The sequence below is a fragment of the Oncorhynchus keta genome, chromosome 7, assembly GCF_023373465.1.
Source record: "Oncorhynchus keta strain PuntledgeMale-10-30-2019 chromosome 7, Oket_V2, whole genome shotgun sequence".
NCBI lineage: Eukaryota > Metazoa > Chordata > Actinopteri > Salmoniformes > Salmonidae > Oncorhynchus > Oncorhynchus keta.
Window position 1 is genome coordinate 29,980,107 of NC_068427.1, and position 24,826 is coordinate 30,004,932.

The 24,826-nt window shown below is 42.2% G+C and overlaps 1 protein-coding gene across 4 annotated transcripts in view; it reads left to right on the forward strand.

Moving 5' to 3' along the window:
* Nucleotides 1-19,652, forward strand: part of LOC118374118 (5-hydroxytryptamine receptor 1F-like) — a 35,602-nt gene extending 15,950 nt beyond the window's left edge. Inside the window, exons 1-4 of one of the 4 annotated variants that reach the window (XM_035760480.2) lie at nt 9,680-9,944; nt 16,941-17,125; nt 17,218-17,487; nt 18,264-19,652. In XM_035760480.2, coding sequence (XP_035616373.1) covers nt 17,219-17,487; nt 18,264-19,134 — 1,140 coding nt within the window. In that variant the 5' untranslated portion in view covers nt 9,680-9,944; nt 16,941-17,125; nt 17,218 and the 3' untranslated portion in view covers nt 19,135-19,652. Of the gene's footprint in view, nt 1-9,679; nt 9,945-16,940; nt 17,126-17,217; nt 17,488-18,263 lie in introns of those variants that run through there. The other 3 variants (XM_035760481.2, XM_052522560.1, XM_052522561.1) reach the window with 3 other exon arrangements.
* Nucleotides 19,653-24,826: the final 5,174 nt, after the last annotated feature.

The following is a 24,826-nucleotide window of genomic DNA, read 5'->3' on the forward strand; positions in this document are numbered from 1 at the left end:
GGTGGCAGCATCATGTTGTGGGGGTGCTTTGCTGCAGGAGGGACTTGTGCATAAAATAGATAACATCATGAGGCAGAAAAAATTATGTGGATATATTGAAGCAACATCTCAAGACATCAATCAGGAAGTTAAACCTTGGTCACAATGTCTCTTCCAAATGGACAATGAGCCCAAGCATACTTCCAAAGTTGTGGCAAAATGGTTTAAGGACAACAAAGTCAAGGTTTTGGAGTGGTCATCACAAAGCCATATAGAACATTTGTGGGCAGAACTGAAAAGCGAGCAAGGAGGCCTACAAACCTGACTCAGTTACACCAGCTCTGTCAGGAGGAATGGGCCAAAATTCACCCAGATTGTGGAAGGCTACCCTAAACGTTTGACCCAAGTAAAAAAATTAAATAAAGGCAATGCTACCAAATATTAATTGAGTGTGTGTAAACTTCTGACTCACTGGGAATGTGATGAAAGAAATTAAAGCTGAAAGAAATAATTCTCTCTACTATTATTAGGTAAAGTCCCCCCTTATCTCAGCTCGCTGGTCACCATAGCATCTCCCACCTGTAGCACACGCTCCAGCAGGTATATCTCTCTAGTCACCCCCAAAACCAATTCTTTCTTTGGCCGCCTCTCCTTCCAGTTCTTTGCTGCCAATGACTGGAACGAACTACAAAAATCTCTGAAACTGGAAACACTTATCTCCCTCACTAGCTTTAAGCACCAACTGTCAGAGCATCTTACAGATTACTGCACCTGTTCATAGCCCACCTATAATTTAGCCCAAACAACTACCTCTTTCCCAACTGTATTTAATTAATTTATTTATTTTGCTCATTTGCACCCCATTATTTTTATTTCTACTTTGCACTTTCTTCCATTGCAAAACTACCATTCCAGTGTTTTACTTGCTATATTGTATTTACTTTGTCACCATGGCCTTTTCTGCCTTTGCCTCCCTTCTCACCTAATTTGCTCACATTGTATATAGACTTGTTTATACTGTATTATTGACTGTATGTTTGTTTTTACTCCATGTGTAACTCTGTGTCGTTGTATCTGTCGAACTGCTTTGCTTTATCTTGTTAATTGGGGATAGGGCTGTCTACTGCCCCCGCTGGAGTAATTGCGTGCCCATAGTAAACCATTTTTTTTTGTCAAAAGTTGCTAATATATGCAAATAAAAAATATGATTGAATAGAAAACACTCTAAAGCTTCTAAAACCGTTTAAATTATGTCTGTATGTAAAGCAGAACTCTCAGGGCAGTCATTCTCCCAAAGTCTCTCTTGTCATCAGAAAAGTTGGCCCAACTTTGACGTCATCGCCCCCACCCTTCCCAAACACTTACAGGTCTGGGAACAGTCTCTCTGTCTTCAGCGTGATCTCAGCTGTCAATGGGGCTTCTCATTGTGAGAATTGCGTGCTCACGAGAGTTTTGGCGGGCAGAAACCTTTTGGTCACACGAAAAAACAGGTCACTTTTATGCCCGCTCTGCTCCGGTCCTGTCTTTTTTCCAAGATCGATTATACAATGCATGCGTTTCTGTTCGTCCTCACGATTGCTGTACATCTTTATAACATGTTAAAGCTTGATTATGAACTTAGTTTGATAAGTTTAGTCGACATATAATATGTAAGTTTGACGTTTTGGTGCGCATCCACTTGACTTTTGGCTACATTTCAACCGAAATGTGTCGTGTTTGAGAACCGAAAGACACAGACTGCAAAACTAAACGCTGTTTTTGGTAAGTATAATTCCTTCCAGGTCTTCTGATGGAAGAACAGCAAAGGTAAGGGAATATTTATGTGGTAAATTTGGGTTTCTGTGGACTCCAAGATAGAGGAGCCATAATGCTACTTTTTGAGCGCCGACTCATAGTATAATATATGCCATTTAGCAGACGCTTTTATCCAAAGCGACTTACAGTCATGTGTGCATACATTCTACGTATGGGTGGTCCCGGGGATCGAACCCACTACCCTGGCGTTACAAGCGCCATGCTCTACCAACTGAGCTACAGAAGGACGCCTAGTGAACGAAACCTGTAACGTTAAAAATAAATGTAACACAGCGATTGCATTCAGAAGAAGTGTATCTAACTATATATATGTATAACATGCATATTTAGTCAAAGTTTATGATGTGTATTCCTTGTTAGCTGACGTTATCTGCCGGAGCTATCGTCATTTCTCAGGACATTTGAGTAGCATTTTTTGAACGATGCATCATTGTAAACAGAGATTTATGGATATATATAGCATATTATTGAAAAAAACATAAATGTACTGTGTAACATGTTATATTACTGTCATCTGATGAAGATTTCAAAAGGTTAGTGCATAATTTTTCTTTTAATCCTGCGTTTGTTGATTGCATATTTTTTTCAACTTGGCTATGCAAATTAGCTGTGTCTTCGGTAGTGGTTTGACATAAATATGTGCTATGTTTTCGCCGTAAAACATTTTAGAAATCTGACTTGCTGGGTAGATAAACAAGGTGTTTATCTTTCATTTGAGCCATTGGACTTGTTAATGTGTGGAGGTTAAATATTTTTAGGAATATTTTTGCGTTCCATGCGCCACCTTCCAGCTGAACGTTGGGGGGGGGGGTGTTCCCAAATTGGAACCCTAGTCCCCTTCTGGTTATTAAAGAATGGCACTTCTCCTAGATTTGATTTGAAAAGAGGAATTAGGCAGGTTGTTAAAAAAACTATTTGACCTCATAAATCTTAATTGTGCTAATGGCAAAATGTCATATTCATGAAGGTAAATTCACGAATAAAAAAACACTTCCGTGTTTTCTATAAGGAATTTGAGCAGTACATTAAGACCATTCAACATTCTTCTAATAAGAAAGCTGTTAAAATAAATCAATATGTGTGTTTCTTTTAAGGTCTTTGTATAATCTAATTTGTTGAACCCCTTAGCATATGTTATCATTGTCTATTTGTATACTTATTGTATGTATACAGATTATTCTACATTATATTCTTTTTAAAGAGAGGGATCTAACATTAAGTAGCCCTATTTTGAGATGTGAGATATCACGATCTCTTTCAATAATGACAGGAATGTAGGTCTTTATTGCGGTGAGATTATTAAGGCGAACACCCCCATGTTTAGTTTTGCCCAACCTAGATTGAGGCACAGACACGGTCTCTTTGGGGATAGCTGAGCTGACTCCACTAGGCTGGCTAACACCTGGCTGCACCCTATCTCACTGTGGAGCCAGAGGAGTTAGAGCCCTGTCTATGTTCATAGATAAAATGAGAGCACCCTTACAGCTAGGATGGAGTCCATCACTCCTCAGCAGGCCAGGTTTGGCCAGAGATCCAGAAAGAGGGCCAATTATCTACAAATTCTATCTTTTGTGAGGGGCAGAAAAGAGTTTTCAGACAACGATTGAGTTGTGAGACTGCTGTAGAGTGCATCACTCCCCCTAACTGGGAGGGGGCCAGAGACAATTACTCGCGATGCCGATGAATCTTTCTAGCTGATTTACACATTGAAGCTATGTTGCGCTTTGTGACCTCTGACTGTTTCATCCTAACATCGTTGGTGCTGACGTGGATAACAATTTCCCTATACTCTCTACACTCGCCAGTCTTAGTGCTGGCTAAAGCTATCTTCAGATTAGCCTTTACGTCGGTAGCCCTGCCCCTGGTAAACAGTGTATGATCGCTGAATGATTGTTTTTAAGTCTAATACTGCGGGTAATGGAGTCGCCAATGACTCCCATTTTCATTTTTTCAGAGCTAATGGTGGGAGGCTTTGGCGGCTCAGAACCCGTAACGGGTAGAGGAGAGACCTGAGAAGCCTCGTCCTCTGACTCCGACTCATTGCTTAATGGTGTGAGACTGCTGAATTTGAATTTTCTTCAAGAAGCCATGAGAAAATTGTCCTGCTGCAGGGACTGCATAAGGCGATAGTTGTCCTGTATATTATGAGTACAGCGACTGCAATTAAATGTCAATGTGCTAATGTTACTATTTAGTTTTGGCTGGTGGAGGTCGTGTAGAAACATGTCCAGATAAAGCGTCTGAGGTGAAAAAGTTGAATGAAAAAAGTAGAGCGAGGGGAAAAAAGAAAAAATAACATTTATTAAAATTTGAAAGTAATTTTCGAAAGAAAAAAACGTGAAGTTGGCAGGTAGCAAAGTAGCGTTAGCAACAACCCGTACAGCAGCTCGTAAACAAGTCCATAGCTAGTTGGCAAGCTTGAACTGACCGCATTTGAACTACTTTGGAGATATGAAACGGACAATCATATCAGTAAAAAATAATACATTCCCAGTTTATGCTACAAAACCAACTTTATAAGTGGTTTTAAAAAGAGGTTATATTTGACTCAACATTCCATGACGTACACAGACGCATTGTTGGCAGAACAGATGGATGCAGTTCAATATAACATAACATTTGAACATCTTGGCCACGTTCTGTTATAATCTCCACCCGGCACAGCCAAAAGAGGACTGGCCACCCCACATATGCTCTCTCTAATTCTCTCTTTCTTTCTCTCTCTCTCGGAGGACCTGAGCCCTAGGACAGTGCCCCAGGACTACCTGACATGATGGCTCCTTGCTGTCCCCATTCCACCTGACTGCTGCTGCTCCAGTTTCAACTGTTCTGCCTTATTATTATTCGACCATGCTGGGCATTTATGAACATTTGAACATCTTGGTCATGTTCTGTTATAATCTCTACCCGGCACAGCCAGAAGAGGACTGGCCACCCCACATAGCCCGGTTCCTCTCTAGGTTTCTTCCTAGGTTTTGGCCTTTCTAGGGAGTTTTTCCTAGCCACCGTGCTTTTACACCTGCATTGTTTGCTGTTTGGGGTTTTAGGCTGGGTTTCTGTACAGCACTTTGAGATATCAGCTGATGTACGAAGGGCTATATAAATAAATTTGATTTGATTTGATTTGAATATATGATTCATATAATTCACCAATACATTTCTTGGTAGTCCAAAAAATATTATCAGGTTGTAGATCACAGCGGGCCTGGTACATTGTTTACAGCCTCCATTCGGGATGCATTGTTTGTTTACATGACAAAATTTCGGACAAAAACTGATGAATTTATTGTAACTCTGGCTGGGAATGTCAAAACATTCAAAAAAATCCTCAGAGTGAGGTGTTCTCTCATTTGTGTCTGGAAGTAGCAAGCTAGCCAACTTTAGCCAGTTAGTTTGGTTGCTTGGTGGCAGACAAGCTGCAGAAGAACAAGTAGGCTACACTTTTATTAGGCAGAGGCAATAAAACAGATAGACGCCACTGCGTCAAAACCTCCAGCCAAAGGTAAAAGTGCAAGGTGCGAAACAGTCACGAAAACAGTCACAAATGTTTTACAATAAACATCCTTCATGAAAATACCATGGAATAACAGGAAAAAAAACAGCCTGGCGCGTACACGCAAAGCATGTAACAAATCCAATTTCACACAAAGACATGGGGGGGAACAGAGGAATAAATACATGCAGTGTGATGAGGGAATGTAAACCAGGTGTGCAGGGAACAAGACCAAACAAACGGAACAATGAAAAAAAACAAGGAGAGGAGCCAACTTCGGAAGAAGTCGTGACATTGAGAGGGTTATCTCATGCTCCTTCGTTAGATTTGAGCTAATATCGCTCTGGCTAGCATTAGTTGTTGATCTTGTGTCACGTCTGCTCCCGCTCTTCCCCCCCCTGGCGCTCGAGGGTGCCAGGCTCCCCTGCATTACACACTCCTGCCACCATCATTATGCACACCTGCCTTCCTTCGTCACGCGCATCAGCGATTCATTGGACCTGGGCTGTATCACCTGATTTATTACCTCCCATATATCTGTCTGTTCCCCACTTCTGCATCGATTGTCGTCTGTCTTTGTCTTACCAGTGTGCTGACGCTGTTCCTATCATGTTCCATGTCTGTTCCAATTAAATGTTGACTCCACGTACCTGCTTCTCTCCTCCAGTGTCGGTCCTTCTATCTTGTTGTTGTTGAAGCGATTAACTGAGGGAGAGCCTACCTTTTCATGGTTGTTTAATCAATAGGACTGTAAAGTCCCAAAATGTAAAATGGGCAAATTTCTTAAAATGATCTAAAGTCACACTTTTGCAACTGCCTGTAAACACACAGTCCAGTTCAAAGTGAAGGATGGCAGGCTTTACATTTTTTTATTTTTTTTTTTACATGAAGGCCTACTGTAGCTCTGATTGGCTATGGTGCACCTGTCTGCGTAGACTCCGGTCCTGGGTGAGACAGATGTTTTTATTAGGTTTTATTTCCTGCAGTGTCTATTAATTGTCCAATTGCATCATATTCTTCCTGGGGTTTGTATATGAACAGATTTTTTAAATAAGATTACATGTTGCTAAAATGCTGTCAGTTCCACTTTTAAACTATCCATTTTGACTTTTTACTTAAATTGTGTTAATGTGGTCTACCACCGTAGACAAACCGGCCACGATCCATCATGCTCGAATAGATTTTGGCCCCCCACACTAAACGCGATCACGACACTCAGGTTGAAATATCAAAACAAACTCTGAACCAATTATATTAATTTGGGGACAAGTAGAAAAGCATTAAACATTTATGGAAATTTAGTTAGCTTGAAGTTACTTGCTAATTTGTCCTATTTAGCTAGCTTGCTGTTGCTAGCTAATTTGTCCTGGGATATAAACGTTGAGTTGTTATTTTACCTGAAATGCACAAGGTCCTCTACTCCGACAATTAATCCACACATAAAATGGTCGACTGAATTGTTTCTAGTCATCTCTCCTCCTTCCAGGCTTTTTCTTCTTTGGACTTGTCTTTGTCCCCCAGGTACTAAAAAAACATGATTCTGAGAGGGTTTTTCACACCACCAGTGTAATGAGTTGGAAAGGAGACTGCCCACCCAAGCATTTATGAGGCCTGAAAGTCATAATGTAGCGTAAATATACATGTGGAATATTGAATACTATTTCATATGTAATACTGTAAACCAGAGGTGGGAAGTAAATAAATACAAATACTCTCGTAACTATAATTGAGTAGCTTTTCCAGAGACTTTTTTCAAAGTCAGTCATTTTACATCTACTGGGGTAAAATGTAATTGAAAAACAGTACTTCTACTTGAGTAGGCTATTTCAGTACTCTTCCCACCCCTGCTGTAAACTGCACACAAAGTGGCTGGACTCAACTCAATGCAGATTAACGTCCTGCACACAGCAATAATATAATATAATAATAATAATATATGCCATTTAGCTGACGCTTTTATCCAAAGCGACTTACAGTCATGTGTGCATACATTCTACGTATGGGTGGTCCCGGGAATTGAACCCACTACCCTGGCGTTACAAGCGCCATGCTCTACCAACTGAGCCACAGAAGGACCACTAGACTGTATATGAGTATAGTTTGTTCTGAGTATTAGGAAAGGCCACAATTTGTGTGTGTGTGCTTGTGAGCGCGGGCTTGTGCAAGAGTGTGATGAGTGTCTTGATTATTGTTCAACATTTATAGTCATATTCTCTAATCCCCAGGCTGGAACCAATATGGCTGAATATCTCTACCAGGTGACCAAAAAAACAAGAGACCCCAAATCTTAGTTCGGACTCTCTGGAATATTGTATCTACTCCCTGGCATTCACCATCATGAATGGACAGGCTCTGGAGCAGAAGACATGATGTTAAGTTGTTGTTTTACACAGATTCCTATTGGAAATTGATACCTGGTCTGGGTTTTGGGTGTAGAGGGTAAAGTGTTTCCTTCAGCCCATTTCCTCAGCTTTAATTGGTAGGGCTGCTGTGATTTTCAAATGATGGATTGTGTTTGTAAAGTTTCTGTTTATTTGTGTGTTGCTTATTTGTTTCTTTTGCATTACTTTATTTTGTAGCTGAAATTAATATATGAAAATAAACTTTTGGTATTTTATCTACAATTGGTTATAATTGGCCATATGTAATTTAAAGAATTATCAACTGTGTAGTAACATTGTAACATTGATTGAAATTGTTACACATATTTGTAACGTTAGAAAATGAATGGATTCTGTAATAGAGAGAAGGTAGAAAAAAATAACCCAAACATAAAGTAAGAAATAATGTTAACTGCTGGGTCAAAAATACATGAATAACAATAACCCAGCAGAAAAGTTCAAAGCAAGCTGGGTCAAAATCAGTGGAGGCTCCTCAGAGAAGGAAGGGGAGGACCATCCTCAGTGAATTTCAGAAAAATAAAAATAGTGCAACATTAAAAAAAGTTGTTTAGAATAAACTACTAAATATATTCACGTCACAAATAATTTATTCAAATACACTGTTTTTCAATGATGGTCTACAGTAGCCTCAACAGCGCTCTGTAGGGTAGCACCCTGGTGTAGCCGGGGGACAGCTAGTGTCTGTCCTCTGGGTACATTGGCTTCAATACAAAACCTAGGAAGCACGTGGTTCTCACACCCTTCCATAGACTTACAAAGTAATTATGATAACGTCCTCTGGAAATGAACTGACATGTTTTCCACCCAATCAAAGGATCAGAAAATGAAGCTAGTACTGAAAGCGTAAGCTATAGCTAGCTAGCACTGCAGTGCATAAAATATGTTGAGTAGTTGACTCAAAGAGAGTAAAAGACAATAGTTGAATAGTTTTGAACAAATTAATTTCTTCAAAAATGGAGAAGCAAGAGAGATTTTATTTTTGTTTTTCACTTTCACCTAGCCTACTTAACTAGCAAATGCAGCTAGCTAGTTTAGACTACTCAAACACCTGGCTCAAGCAGAGAGGGAAGCATTGTTAGCTAGCTGGCTATGGCTATCCAATACGGGAACTCTTCCAAGTCAAGGTAAGCTTTTAGTTTTATTCATTTATTGCCACTGGGACCTGCCGGTGTAACTGCTAAACTTCGTGCTACTGACTGTACACTGTACTGTGTGATTGTAGTGGATTTACTAACATGTTAGTTCTAGTACCTCTGACTATGATGTTAATATGGTGACAACAAAGGCTGTGTGTAGCGGTTATGATATGAAGGTTGTTTTTTTTTTTATGTGGCTGTTACAAAAGTGAACTGTGTTTGCATGTGATCAGGGGTGTTTATTCTGCCAATTCTGTTGAAAAACATTTGTTAATTGGAAGCAAACGGAACGAAACAGGGGTAAACATACCTGAATTTGTCCAATAGAAACTCCCGTTTGCAGCTGTTGGACTAATGATTACACCCTAGATCAGCTAGATACAGGCAGGAGTGTGCAAGGCGGTATTGAATGTGTCAGTCTGTTACCTTCATTACTAAAATGTATCTTCACCTGTGCACCTAAGTTGTAAACTTTCATTCGTAGACTAGGTTGTAGCAACCTCCATGATGGGTGAAGGGAACATCTGATTATCATGTAGTAGCCTAAACGTATTGATGTTACATTGAGCTTGGTGAATGGGATATGAATGACAGTCATCCAATATGCTGTAATAGAAATAAGGCCATGCTCGTAAAAAAATAAAATATTGTCACTCATTTTAAACTGCACTGACCGCCACTGGTCAAAATAACCACATTTTTGGTTAAATCAAGTAACCCAATGTGTTTGATCATTCATATAACCCAACAGCGCTGTTTCAGTGCTGGAAATGTACTATGTATTGACCCAGCCTTTTTTAGTGTACTGATTTGTATCATGGGTGACCTGCATGCACAAGCACAGCATGTGGCACCTTTTCGCGCAGATACCCATAGCTCCATTCCCTGAGCGCTGGTGCACCATCACTAGATTAACTGTAGGTCGACCACCCGTGCGCGCTCCCAATTGCGCATTCGTGTTTGGACGGGTCGGATTTCGGATGGAAGTCGGTAACAGAAAAGGGTATTCGCGTCGCCTCAAACCGTATCCAGGGACCAACACACCGGGAGAAGAGCGGGAGGATGTGACTATTCAACAGATCAGATTATCCGACAGTTTTATCGCGGTTGAGAACACAGGTGACGTTGTATTCACCGTCTGTTTTTATACGATTGTAGATTAGAAATAATTGCAGGTGTGAACAATTTTGCAACAAACAAATAAGTATATTTAATTTGTTGGAACCATAATCAATGGGTTGAAGCTGGAACAATTTCCTTCCACAGCATTTGTTTAATTGAAATGGCTATTTTTTTAATAGTGTTTGAATGATAATGATTTCCCGTGTCTTGTCTCGTTGTCCTGTGTATTGTGTCCTGTGTATTGTGTCCTGTGTATTGTGTCCTGTGTATTGTGTCCTGTGTATTGTGTATGTCATGAAGATAGGCTGCTGCATCTTTTCAATCCATAATGATGTATATAGATTACCTGTCAGTCTGTTAATAACATAGTCACTATAGTTGACTAGCAGGGAGAGGAGAAGTTTCACTATCCCTCTTCCTCATTCCCTTCATATTTTATCCTCTTCTTCATCCCCTGGTCTTTATGTCTCTAATTGAATGATTTGTTTGACCCATTCTCTAATGAGAGCAAGCTTCAGAGCAGTAGTAGACAGACTAGTTGCTATTGATTATGCTGGTCAGCTGAATTGCAACTTCAACAGACATCTTTGCCAGCCGTGATCTTACATGTAGGGCCTATACAATGTGATGATGATTCCCCAAGGAGAGTGGGTAGGGCACAAAATCCCCCTTACCCGATGGACCATTAGGGGGGAGGGTCAGTCTTGGGTCAACTTCTACCAAACAAGGTTATTATAGTAAACGAAAACTTGAACGAAACATGGAAAAACTATTTCGTAAACTGAAATAAAATAACTAACAAACCTGTTATATATACTGAAACTATATTTGATTCCAAAACAAATTAAAATGAAAATTATAACTAATTATATGTTCAGTTTGAGTTTTTATTTTGTTTGGGGGGGAAAAAATCTAATGGTGTTTTCAAGCTTCTGAATCTGGCAGGTAAATGCTGCCAGGAGATGGGGATGTTTCCAATAGGGCTAGTTTGTGCATCACTATTACTAGCTATCACTACAGTATTTAACAGGAAATAAATCTGCTACTTTCTGTCCCTAACACTCAAACTAAAACTGAAACTAAATCATTTAAAAAATAGAAATGGCTTATGGAACTCAAACAAAAAACAATTCGTAAATCAGGTCTGAAAACTAATTGAAACTAAACTGAATTCCTAACAAAAATGTCAAATCTAATAGAAATAAAAACGAATCTAAAAACACAAAAGTATAATAGATAGGTTGGGGAGCAGACATATTTTAAGAGTTTTAATAAGGATTGGAGCCTTTTTTTTGTTGCCTTAAATGACATACCCAAATCTAACTGCCAGTGCCTGAAGTAAGGATATGCATATTATTGATACCATTTAAAAGGAAACATTTAGAATTTTGTGGAAATGTGAAATTAATGTAGGAGAATATAACACATGGTAAAAGATAATACAAAGAAAAAACATGATTTTTTTTTTGTTTTTTTGTTCCATTATCTTTGAAATGCAAGAGAAAGGCCAAAATGTAATATTCCAGGTTAGGTGTAATTTAGATTTTGGTCATTAGATGGCAGCAGTGTATGTGCAAAGTTTTAGACTGATTCAATGAACTATTGCATTTCTGTTCAAAATGTTGTATCAATACTGCCCAAATGTGCCTAATTGGTTTATTAATACATTTTCAAGTTCATAACTGTGCACTCTCCTCAAACAATAGCATGGTATTATTTCACTGTAATAGCTACTGTAAATTGGACAGTGCAGTTAGATTAACAAGAATTTAAGCTTTCTGCCCATATCAGACATGTCTATGTCCTGAGACATTTTCTTACAACCTCATGCTAATCACATTAGCCTACGTTAGCGCAACGTCCCGCGGGGGGGACATCGATTCTGTAGAGGTTTTAATCTCTTCCCTGTCTCTGGTGAAGAGGACTGTTCATCTGTAGTCTCTTCTGTTATTACTGAGGAGGAGGAGGAAGCAGGAGGGAGGGGGATCTCAGACAGACCTTGGGCCATTCATCCATCATAAATCCAGACATTAGCAGTTAGGTTTTAATAGTAAAGGGTACAGATGAGTGATCCTCAAACCTAGAGGCAGTGAGGATATTGAGTTTTTAAAAGTCACATTGTCTCAGTCAAACCCTGTTGTCTGTCAGACAGAGGAGAGAGAGAAAGAGAGAGACTGTTTCCTGCCTCGTTTGTGTGTAGCTTTGATCCTGCAACTACCCACTGGAGAAAAACTGGTTGAAGCTACATTGTTTCCACACCATTTCAACCCAAAAAATCTGTGATGACTTTGAATCAATGTGGGAAACTGATTGGATTTGCAAAACGTCATCAATGTAAGGGCATTTAGTCTTTCTTCCACTCAATGTTTAACCTAAATCCAATGACATGGTACATTTTTAGTTGATTGTATGATGAATTCACGTTAGTTGACAACTCAACCAAATGTAAATCAAACTAGAAATTGAATTGACATCCGTGCCCAGTGGGTAATGAATGATATTATGCACAAACCCCCTCTGTTCCAGTTATCACAGACAGACATCAGACGTCTTATTTACAAACACTGATGATTAGTCTGAAAGCAGAATGTCTAGTATGGAAGCATGATGAAACAGTCAAGGGATTCTTCTGTCAGGTGAATAAGAGAGAACAGAAAATACCTTGACAGGTTACATACTCAAACAAATAAAGATTTCTGGAGAGAGATCTTGCTGTCAAATTGAAACGTTTTAGCAACATATCATCGTCTTGGGATCTACTGTTGAATTTTTTGTGAAACACACACAGCCGGCCCAACGGTACCTCTATGGTCTCACTATTAAGAGACTATTAACGTGTTTCAGTCTAAATGACTCCCAAGGTCCTGTGGCAGAAAGCATTGCGGTGTGAACACTGATCTATCCCAGGGTCTTATTCCCTTAACACAGATCACAGGGTCTATCTTCTGCCCCTCTGAGGTTCCCTTCAGAACACCACCAATTAGCCATCTGCTCTAAAGCCTCTTTCTTAATATCCACAGCTTCAGAAGGAAATACCTCAATACTTTACATCAATCACTGGGCCAGAAGGTGGTTATAGAACAGACCTGGTGGTGTCTCTCACTTAACCCTTAGTATCAGAGCATAGTATCTCTCTCCTATCTTTCCATCAGACCTATGTATATTCTGCTGAGAGGGAAATATGTATTAAACTTTTTCTCCTTTTTCATCCCTGGTCATCTCCCAAGTCCTTGAGAGAAGTGTCCCGTTCTCTGACAGGGACAGTGTGTACACACCTTCATTGCTACAGTACTGTATTTTGAGCTACGATGTTTTATTACCATGGCTTTATTCATCACTGTGGGACAGGCTGTGTCTCCAGAGAAGGAAACAGATTCATTCTGCACTAAAACAGTCACTCAACTGTTCACAGGCCCTGACTCTCACCCTAATACAGCCACCTTAGACAAGCACTGTTGTAACTACATGAAGAATATCATGTTAACCCGTAAGCCCGATAATGTGCCTATTCCAAAAAATCTATTTTCAGGACCATGGAGAGCGCCCTCAATGCCCTGAAGAAATCACTCAGAGTTCAGCACCACAGTAGTGGAGAGCGCCACTCTGCAAATGGGCTCTCTCTCCACCAATAGTTTCAAGTTTTAATGTCACTTACACAAGTACAGTGAAATACCTTTCTTGCAAGCTCTAAATCCAACAATGCAGTAATCAATATCAATGTAGTACTAACAATTACATAAGGTAGAACAAAAACACACAAGAAAGTAAAATAAGAAATGAGAAGAACATAAGAAAGTAAGATAAACAGAGTGGCAACAGTGTAAAGGAAGATTATACATAAGTGTGTATGCGTGTGTGTAGTCAGTATAAATGTGTGTCTTGGAGTGTAAGTGTGTAGAGTCCTGTGAATGTGCATAGAGACAGTTCAACATTTTAAATAAATACAAGGGTCAACTCAGTCCATGTAGCCATTGTTGTTAGATATTTTGCAGTCATTTGTCTTGGGGATAGAAACTATATCAGGAGCCTGTTGGTGTCAGACTTGATGCACTGGTACCGCTTGCCGTGCTGATGCAGAGGGAACAGTCTATGACTTGGGTGGTTGGAGTCTTTAACAATTTTCCGGCCATTCCTTTCACATCACTTGATATAGAGGTCCTGGATGGCAGGGAACTGGGCCCCAATGATGTACTGGGTCCGCACCACCCTCTGTAGTGTCAAGTGGTAAAGGGTGGTGCTGTTGCCATTCCAAGCAGTGATGCATCCATTCAATATGCTCAATGGTGCAGCAGTATAACTTTTTGAGGATTTGATACAGTGAGGTGAATCATACCGTGAGGTGAATAATTAGCAGGATGTGATCCTGCTGAGAGGAGGAAGTATGCATGACACACACACACACACACACACACACACACACACACACACACACACACACACACACACACACACATTCATACTGTACACATACACTCCATCCTAAATGAGTTCATTCCTCTGATTATACTCAAATCAATACAGAGTAATTACTGTTTGTCATGAGGTGTGCGTGTATGTGTATTCATACACAAACATTCACCACCAACAGAAGCCACTCATCCTTGTACCTCAGTTCAGCCTGAGACAGTCAGGGAGATAAGTGTGTCTATAACAGTATTGACCGGTGGTGTGTGTTTGACAATCGAAGTAAGAATAATCAAATGCCATATTTTTGTCACCCAGTATCACCTCAGTAGACTGCTGCTGGGTGTCCTGTCTGCTCTGCTCTGTCTCCAGAGCACTTTATAGAAGGAGATTACATCCCCACACAGATAGATAGGGAGGGGGAGACATTTTTTGATGCATTATTGCATACTCCAAGCCTTGGCTGAAATAGGTATTTTGAAATCCAAGTTAAACTGAAACAGGTCTGTTTTAGTCCTAGTTCATCTGAAACAAGCCTGTTTAAATTCCAGTTCATCTGAAACAGGTCTGTTGACATCCCTGATTCTACCTCCAGCTTGATAAATTAGTTATGCTAAGCTTTGCATCTCCAGGGGGACACGTCACTCTCACAGTCCTAGCGCTTCAATCCACAGATTGACGTTTAAATGGGTGTATTCCAATTACACAGCATCAGGTATCAGTCCCTATCATTTCAATCAACACACACACAAACACACTGAAGCTGTTGGGTTTAAATGAACCACTCTGGTGAGAAACAGTACATACTTAAATACAGTGCATTACTACAGTACAGTACATGCTGTTCCTTGACTTTAGTGTTCTATATTGAGTAAACTATGGAGGAACAGACTCAGACAGGTGATATGCTGATAGACGGGCGAGAGGTTTGAGAGAGATCAATCAATCAACTGCATTTTGTACATCAGCAGATGTCACAAAGTGCTTATAGAGAACCCAACCTAAAACCCCAAACAGCAAGCAACGCAGATGGAGAAGCACAGTGGCTAGGAAAAACTCTAGAAAGGCAGGAACCTAGGAAAAAACCTAAAGAGGAACCAGGCTCTGAAAGGTGGCCAGTCCTCTTCTGGCTGTGCCGGGTAGAGATTATAAGAGTACATGGCCATTAAGGCCAAATCATTCTTCAAGATGTTCAAATGTTCATAGATGACCAGCAGTGTCAAATAATCATCACAGTGGTTGTACAGGGAGCAACATGTCAGCACCTCAGGAGTAAATGTCAGTTGGGTTTTCACAGCCCAAAATTCAGAGGTCGAGACAGCAGGTGAGGTAGAGAGAGAGGTAGAGAAAGAGCGAGAGAGGTAGAGGGAGAGAGAAAGAGGTAGAGAGAGAGAATGAAGTAGAGAGGGTGAGAGAGAGAGAAAGAGGTAGAGAGAGAGACAGAGGTAGAGAGAGAGAATGAAGTAGAGAGGGTGAGAGAGACAGAGGTAGAGAGAGAGAATGAAGTAGAGAGGGTGTGAGAGAGAGAGAAAGAGGTAGAGAGAGAGAGACAGAGGTAGAGAGAGAGAGAATGAAGTAGAGAGGGTGAGAGAGAGACAGAGGTAGAGAGAGAGAGAATGAAGTAGAGAGGGTGAGAGAGAGACGGAGGTAGAGAGAGAGAATGAAGTAGAGAGGGTGAGAGAGAGAGAGACAGAGGTAGAGAGAGAGAGAGGTAGAGAGAGAGAATAAAGTAGAGAGGGTGAGAGAGAGAGAGAAAGAGGTAGAGAGAGACAGAGGTAGAGAGAGAGAATGAAGTAGAGAGGGTGAGAGAGAGAGAGACAGAGGTAGAGAGAGAGAATGAAGTAGAGAGGGTGAGAGAGAGAGAGACAGAGGTAGAGAGAGAGACAGAGGTAGAGAGAGAGAATGAAGTAGAGAGGGTGAGAGAGAGAGAGAAAGAGGTAGAGAGAGAGACAGAGGTAGAGAGAGAATGAAGTAGAGAGGGTGAGAGAGAGAGAGAGAGAAAGAGGTAGAGAGAGAGGGATGATGTTTAGCTAGGCAATGTTTTTGATGTGTGATGCAGCTGTGTGTGTAGGTGTGTGTTTGTGCATGCGTATGTGTGCATTTAATGATGTCTGAGAGTTTATCTAACTTGAGTTGTGCTTTTCTTCAAATCCATCCTTCACAAAAATGAAGTCATAGTTGCTATGACAACTGTTCCACCTTGAAACAGGCTTCTCACAGCTAACTGTAGAAATACAAGGAAATCAGCATGATGAGTGCTTTCAATGTCTTATGAAAGCTGTTAAAGGCACTTAGTTTCACTTCGTGATTGATAAACTCTAAAGAAGTACAGAAGCTAGAGTACAGAAATACTGTCTTCAGGGACAAGTATATACACACACACACACACACACACACACATTGTACTCTCTGATCAGTGATTGCACCGTGTGTATGCGTGTGTGTGTTTGCACGTGTGCGTGCCATGTGATGAGGATCATGGCTTTGATCAGTGATTGCATCAAGGGTGAGTATGTGTGTGGGTGGTTGGGGGTTATGAAATCAGCGTCTGGACTCTCATTGTTTATTCTTTCTCTTGTCTCTCTCCAGGTGTGTGTGTAACATCATTGTTGAGACCAGAGAGCCTGCTGATCAGAAGCTACTGATACGAGGGTTACTGCTGAAGGTCACACACCAATGAACACACTTTACAGAGGTACATAAAGCTTTTACAGCTATGGAGGATTAAGGTTCATTCATCATCTGTCTGAAGTCCTTATCTTCATGGTTTGAGTGTGAGTATGTTTTGAACTGTTAAGCACCGTTCATCTATATACAGCTAGCCTTGGTGTAAACCCTTATCCCCCTCCCCACCCCTCCCCTCTAGGATGGACTTCTCTAACTGTACAGAGGGGTTCTTCTCCCTGGACGATGAGAGTGAAGAGGTTTCTATAATCCCCCCAAGGAAGATCCTCCTCACCTTCACCCTGTCCCTGCTCGCTGTCATGACAACGGCCATCAACTCTCTGGTGATCACAGCCATCATAGTAACCAGGAAGTTGCATCACCCGGCCAACTACCTGATCTGCTCTCTGGCAGTGACAGACCTGCTGGTGGCCATCTTGGTCATGCCCTTCAGCATCCTCTACATACAGAGGTCACAACATAGATTCATTATTGCACAATTGATTGATTTGTCTTGCAGCATAAAGTGTCTTACAGCATTTCAGATGCCCATTTATGTTTAAAATACTTATTTTATCAAAGTATACATTGAGTGTACAAAACATTAAGAGCACCTTCCTAATATTGAGTTGCAACCCCACGTTTGCCCTCAGAACTCACTCAATTCGTTGGTGCATGGACTCAATAAGGTGTCTAAAGCGTTCCACAGGGAGGCTGGCTCATGTTGGCTCCAATGCTGTTTTTTTTCAGTTGTGTCAAGTTGGTTGGATGTCCTTTGGGTGCCTGGGTGGTGGACCATTCTTGATACACACGCGAAACTGTTGAGCGTGAAAAACCCAGCAGAGTTGCAGTTCTTGACAGAAACTGTGCGCCTGGCACCTACTACCACACCCTGTTCAAAGACACTTCAATCTTTTGTCTTTCCCTTTCACCCTCTGAATGGCACAAATGTCTCAATTGTCTCAAGGCTTAAAAATCCTTCTTTAACCTGTCTCATCCCCTTCATCTACACTGATTGAAGTGGATTTAACAAGTGACATCAATAAGGGATCATAGCTTTCACCTGGATTCACCTGGTCAGTCTATGTCATGGAAAGAGCAGATGTTCCTAATGTTTTGTTCACTCAGTGTACAGTTTGTGAGCATAATAATATATATATTATAAATTATTATATTATTATATATATTATAAAGTATTTTATAATGAAGTTCAGTAACAAACTTTCATTATTCTGTCTGAATCCTCAGGGAGAGCTGGCAGATGGGAGAGGCTGTGTGTTACATGTGGCTGAGTGTTGACATCACCTGCTGCACCTGTTCCATCCTCCACCTGGCAGCCATCGCTCTGGACCGCTACCGGGCCATCACTGACGCCGTGGAGTATTCACGCAAACGCACTGGACTCCGAGCTGGGATCACTGTCGGCGTGGTCTGGTTTCTGTCCGTCCTCATATCCCTTCCCCCTCTCCTGTGGAGGAACCATGGCGGGGAGCCAGAAGAGGACCAGTGTCTGATAACTCACCACCACATCGCCTTTACCCTCTACTCCACCCTGGGAGCCTTCTATATCCCCTTGCTCCTCATCCTCATCCTATACTACAAGATCTACAGAGCAGCTCAGACTCTGTACCTCCGCAGGGGGGGCAGCAGAGGGGCCAGCAGGGCCAGCCGACACTCCTCCATGGTCAACGGAACCACTCTCCCCTCCTGCCCCCCTGATGGGGGCCCCGACACCCTGAACCTCCAGGAGAAGTCCTACTCAGACCCCACCACGGAGGGAGACCGTGTGCGCATTACCGTAAAGAGTCCCCACAGCGAGTCGAGGCGGGAGCGTGAGTGTTCGTTGAGACGGCAGCGTATCTCAGGGACCAGGGAGCGGCGCGCTGCATCTACGTTAGGACTGATACTGGGGGCCTTTGTTGTCTGCTGGCTGCCTTTCTTCCTGAAGGAGGTGATCGTCAACACGTGTGGCTCCTGCAGCACCTCCATAGAGCTGGCTGACTTCCTCACCTGGCTGGGTTACCTCAACTCCCTCATCAACCCTCTCATCTACACTATCTTCAATGAGGACTTTAAGAAGGCCTTCCAGAGACTGGTCAGGTGTAGGCATCGCCTCTGACACGGACGGAGAGGACACACATGCACACACACACAAACACGTGCACAGCGTTCAGTTCTGAGTTGTGTTGTGTTGGGCACGGGATGGCATCTGATTGCCTGAGATTAGAGACTATCGACAAGAGACTTTAAATTATTAACCGGAGGAAATGACCTTAGAGACTATGTCAAGACTATGAGACACTCCAGCCAGGTCAGTCTAATGGGACTGGCACATTGCTGAGGTCTGGAGGGAAGTTAGGAGGACCTCAGATCCATAGCAGTCTATTTATGGAGAGCCCTGCAATCATCATCTTCTTGTTTGTATGGGTTATTGACGTGGCCGGAATGGTGTTGAATGACATTGAAAGGACAGTGTTTAAATGACAGACTGAAACAGATGAAGCGCTAGGGTGAAACTCTGGATGTAGACCATCGGCCTCGATCTTTCCAAGGTCTCAGAAAAGCTTACCATGGTGTTTCTGTCTGTTCTATAACTATCAACCTCCCCAAGCAAGTCTGCTCTGAAATAAAACGTATCAAAACAATATTTGTTGTGGTCATTGTTTTTGTTTAACCGACCGAAGTAGTGATTAAAGATATTATGATACTCAGTCAGTGTTGTTAATAAACTACAGTATATATTCCACTTATACAGTTCAACTGTGATCTTATCTGCGGCATGGGTACTGTATATTCTGTGGTCTTTAATACAGAGACCTCTATAGCTGATTAAGGAGGTAAGAGAGTTACTCCAGCCGTAGCACAGCGAGCTGTTCCAGAACACTCCTAAGCACAGCAGGATAATGAGTGTGCACAGGAAGTGCTGGAAAGCTCGTTATTTTACTCCCACTCATACACTTAAGAATAGCACATATTTTCTTTACTGTAGGACCACAGGGCATTTTTTTGTGATGCAAATGTAAGGAGATTTGTTTTTTAAATTGATAACAAAATTATATAATTTTAAAATGAGAATGTGATACAATGATGCTAGAAAGAGGGGGTGACATGGTTTTATTGAACGTGCCTCCCCTCTGAAGGTTCAGTTCCATCAAACTGTGGTTCCTACCTCCACACCCAGATGGTGTCTACAGTATAGCAGGGTAGAGATGAGGTATTCTGTGATTCATACAGTATGAATCGTATCTCACTTTTAACCTGATAAATACCATCTGTGTGGGGAACTAATGCTACAATTTTACATAATTCTGAGGCAAGGGATAGCTGGTCTCAACAGTATCTGAATGTAGCCTAGGCATGTGAGTTTATACATTGACAGCATGTTGAACAGGTTGATAGACTCATCCCAGCAGTGACCGTCCCTGACAGCACAAGCACAATGTCAGAATGGTTGTGTAATGGCGCCCTCCTCAGGACGAAATCATGTTTTTCAATTCCGGTTTATCAAAAATGCACAGAATTCAAACAAACAACTTGTTGACTGTGATTTTGTTTTGGAGTTTGTTGAACAACCATCCATCTGTGTGGAACCTCAAGATGAGCAACGAATCGTCAGAGAGCGATGTGGACGTTACTATTTAGAGGCTGAAAAGAAAATATCTGGAGAGGAAACGGGTTAGTTTGCCTGCTTAGCTTTATTATTTAGCTAGCTGGATCACTCGTTACCAAGGGAACAAGCTCAACTAGCTATCTAGTTATATAAACATACTAGGTTTTGCACGTACATGCAGTGACTGAACATGCCATAGCTAACTATTGGCATATGATCGCAAGGTCTCTAGAGAGCAGAAAGCAGCTGGGCTGAGTGGAAGACACTAACATGTTGAGCAACAGAGAGTGGTGAAGTCCCCCAGGTCTAGACGAACCACCACCAGGAAGATGAGAGGTTACAACGGAGCTGTTCCAGGCTGTCACCAACCCAGGGGGAGAGAGGTGAGGCTGTCATCCCCTGTCCCCTCTTCCTCCTGCCCCTCAGTGATGGGACAGTACTACCAGAAGATGCTGCACATTTACGAACAACTACAGGCATAGCGTTTGAGCTAGCAACAGTGGTCGGCCCAGCTCCAGGACAGAAAACAGACCGCTAGAGCATGAGGAGGTACACGCACACTTGATGTGCAGTGTGTGAATATAGTCAGAACCACACAGTGCTATTCAAACTTTTTCAGCAGGGATCCCAGACTTTCTGGAATCATTTTTTCCCGAAAATGTTTTTGCAACCCCATCCCAAATCTAATAACACAACATTAAAATCTGTATATGTAGATTTTTACATCATCAAATAACCTTCGATTCATTGCATTTTCATCTCTTATCAAAATTAAATGAAAAAAAAATATCTTTCTCAAAAACTTTTGTAAATTGTCCCATAGGCCTAAGTCTGTACTCTAACATTTTTGTCCCCCGCACAAAAAAAGGACAGTTAAAAAAATTGGCCTCCCCACTGCAGGGTCACGACCCCGACTTTGGATACCACTTCCCCAACCATACATAATAATGATGATGATGATGACAATGAGTGTTTCTGTTTGTCTCATTCTGCATGGCAGTGCAAGCCCTGCCCCTCTCAGGCTGCAGGCATTGCTATTGGACTGAGTTCTAGATGGACAGGCATTTCCTCCAGTAGCAAGAGACCGCTGGACAGCCCAGGGTCAGCAGCACACGTCTCCAGCTGTCTCTCTCGACAGGTGCTCTAAGGTGGGAGGACTGGACTAGGCCAGGGGGTTGGTAGTTGTTTTTGTTATTTAGCCATGTGTTTATGCTGTTATGATGTCCCAGGCTTTGTGTTGATCCTCTGTTTTGAGGTTTATGTTGTGTTTGTATTGTATTGTTTTGTTGATATTGTGTTGTCCTGTCTCTAGGTGTTGATCCTCTGTTTTGAGGTTTATGTTGTGTTTGTATTGTATTGTATTGTTGATATTGTGTTGTCCTGTCTCTAGGTGTTGATCCTCTGTTTTGAGGTTTATGTTGTGTTTGTATTGTATTGTTTTGTTGATATTGTGTTGTCCTGTCTCTAGGTGTTGATCCTCTGTTTTGAGGTTTATGTTGTGTTTGTATTGTTTTGTTGATATTGTGTTGTCCTGTCTCTAGGTGTTGATCCTCTGTTTTGAGGTTTATGTTGTGTTTGTATTGTTTTGTTGATATTGTGTTGTCCTGTCTCTAAATCAAATCAAACCAAATCAAATCAAATTGTATTTGTCACATACACATGGTTAGCAGATGTTAATGCGAGTGTAGCGAAATGCTTGTGCTTCTAGTTCCGACAATGCAGTGATAACCAACAAGTAATCTAACTAACAATTCCAAAACTACTGTCTTATACACAGTGTAAGGGGATAAAGGATATATGAATGAGTGATGGTACAGGGCAGCATACAGTAGATGGTATCGAGTACAGTATATACATATGAGATGAGTATGTAGACAAAGTAAACAAAGTGGCATAGTTAAAGTGGCTAGTGATACATGTATTACATAAGGATGCAGTCGATGATATAGAGTGCAGTATATACGTATGCATATGAGATGAATAATGTAGGGTAAGTAACATTATATAAGGTAGCATTGTTTAAAGTGGCTAGTGATATATTTACATCAATTTCCCATCAATTCCCATTATTAAAGTGGCTGGAGTTGGGTCAGTGTCAATGACAGTGTGTTGGCAGCAGCCACTCAATGTTAGTGGTGGCTGTTTAACAGTCTGATGGCCTTGAGATAGAAGCTGTTTTTCAGTCTCTCGGTCCCAGCTTTGATGCACCTGTACTGACCTCGCCTTCTGGATGATAGCGGGGTGAACAGGCAGTGGCTCGGGTGGTTGATGTCCTTGATGATCTTTATGGCCTTCCTGTAACATCGGGTGGTGTAGGTGTCCTGGAGGGCAGGTAGTTTGCCCCCGGTGATGCGATATGCAGACCTCACTACCCTCTGAAGAGCCTTACGGTTGAGGGCGGAGCAGTTGCCGTACCAGGCGGTGATACAGCCCGCCAGGATGCTCTCGATTGTGCAGCTGTAGAAGTTTGTGAGTGCTTTTGGTGACAAGCCAAATTTCTTCAGCCTCCTGAGGTTGAAGAGGCGCTGCTGCGCCTTCTTCACGACGCTGTCAGTGTGAGTGGACCAATTCAGTTTGTCTGTGATGTGTATGCCGAGGAACTTAAAACTTGCTACCCTCTCCACTACTGTTCCATCGATGTGGATAGGGGGGTGTTCCCTCTGCTGTTTCCTGAAGTCCACAATCATCTCCTTAGTTTTGTTGACGTTGAGTGTGAGGTTATTTTCCTGACACCACACTCCGAGGGCCCTCACCTCCTCCCTGTAGGCCGTCTCGTCGTTGTTGGTAATCAAGCCTACCACTGTTGTGTCGTCCGCAAACTTGATGATTGAGTTGGAGGCGTGTGTGGCCACGCAGTCGTGGGTGAACAGGGAGTACAGGAGAGGGATCAGAACGCACCCTTGTGGGGCCCCCGTGTTGAGGATCAGCGGGGAGGAGATGTTGTTGCCTACCCTCACCACCTGGGGGCGGCCCGTCAAGAAGTCCAGTACTCAGTTGCACAGGGCGGGGTCGAGACCCAGGGTCTCAAGCTTGATGACGAGCTTGGAGGGTACTATGGTGTTGAATGCCGTTGAATGTAGTCGATGAACAGCATTCTCACATAGGTATTCCTCTTGTCCAGGTGGGTTAGGGCAGTATGCAGTGTGGTTGAGATTGCATCGTCTGTGGACCTATTTGGGCGGTAAGCAAATTGGAGTGGGTCTAGGGTGTCAGGTAGGGTGGAGGTGATATGGTCCTTGACTAGTCTCTCAAAGCACTTCATGATGACGGAAGTGAGTGCTACGGGGCGGTAGTCGTTTAGCTCAGTTACCTTAGCTTTCTTGGGAACAGGAACAATGGTGGCCCTCTTGAAGCATGTGGGAATAGCAGACTGGTATAGGGATTGATTGAATATGTCCGTAAACACACCGGCCAGCTGGTCTGCGCATGCTCTGAGGGCGCGGCTGGGGATGCCGTCTGGGCCTGCAGCCTTGCGAGGGTTAACACGTTTAAATATCTTACTCACCTCGGCTGCAGTGAAGGAGAGACCGCATGTTTTCGTTGCAGGCCGTGTCAGTGGCACTGTATTGTCCTCAAAGCGGGCAAAAAAGTTATTTAGTCTGCCTGGGAGCAAGACATCCTGGTCCGTGACTGGGCTGGGTTTCTTCTTGTAGTCCGTGATTGACTGTAGACCCTGCCACATGCCTCTTGTGTCTGGGCCGTTGAATTGAGATTCTACTTTGTCTCTGTACTGACGCTTAGCTTGTTTGATTGCCTTGCGGAGGGAATAGCTGCACTGTTTGTATTCGGTCATGTTACCAGACACCTTGCCCTGATTAAAAGCAGTGGTTCGCGCTTTCAGTTTCACGCGAATGCTGCCATCAATCCACGGTTTCTGGTTAGGGAATGTTTTTATTGTTGCTGTGGGAACGACATCTTCAACGCACGTTCTAATGAACTCGCACACCGAATCAGCGTATTCGTCAATATTTTTATCTGACGCAATACGAGACATGTCCCAGTCCACGTGATGGAAGCAGTCTTGGAGTGTGGAGTCAGCTTGGTCTAGGTGTTGATCCTCTGTTTTGAGGTTTATGTTGTGTTTGTATTGTATTGTTTTGTTGATATTGTGTTGTCCTGTCTCTAGGTGTTGATCCTCTGTTTTGAGGTTTATGTTGTGTTTGTATTGTATTGTTTTGTTGATATTGTGTTGTCCTGTCTC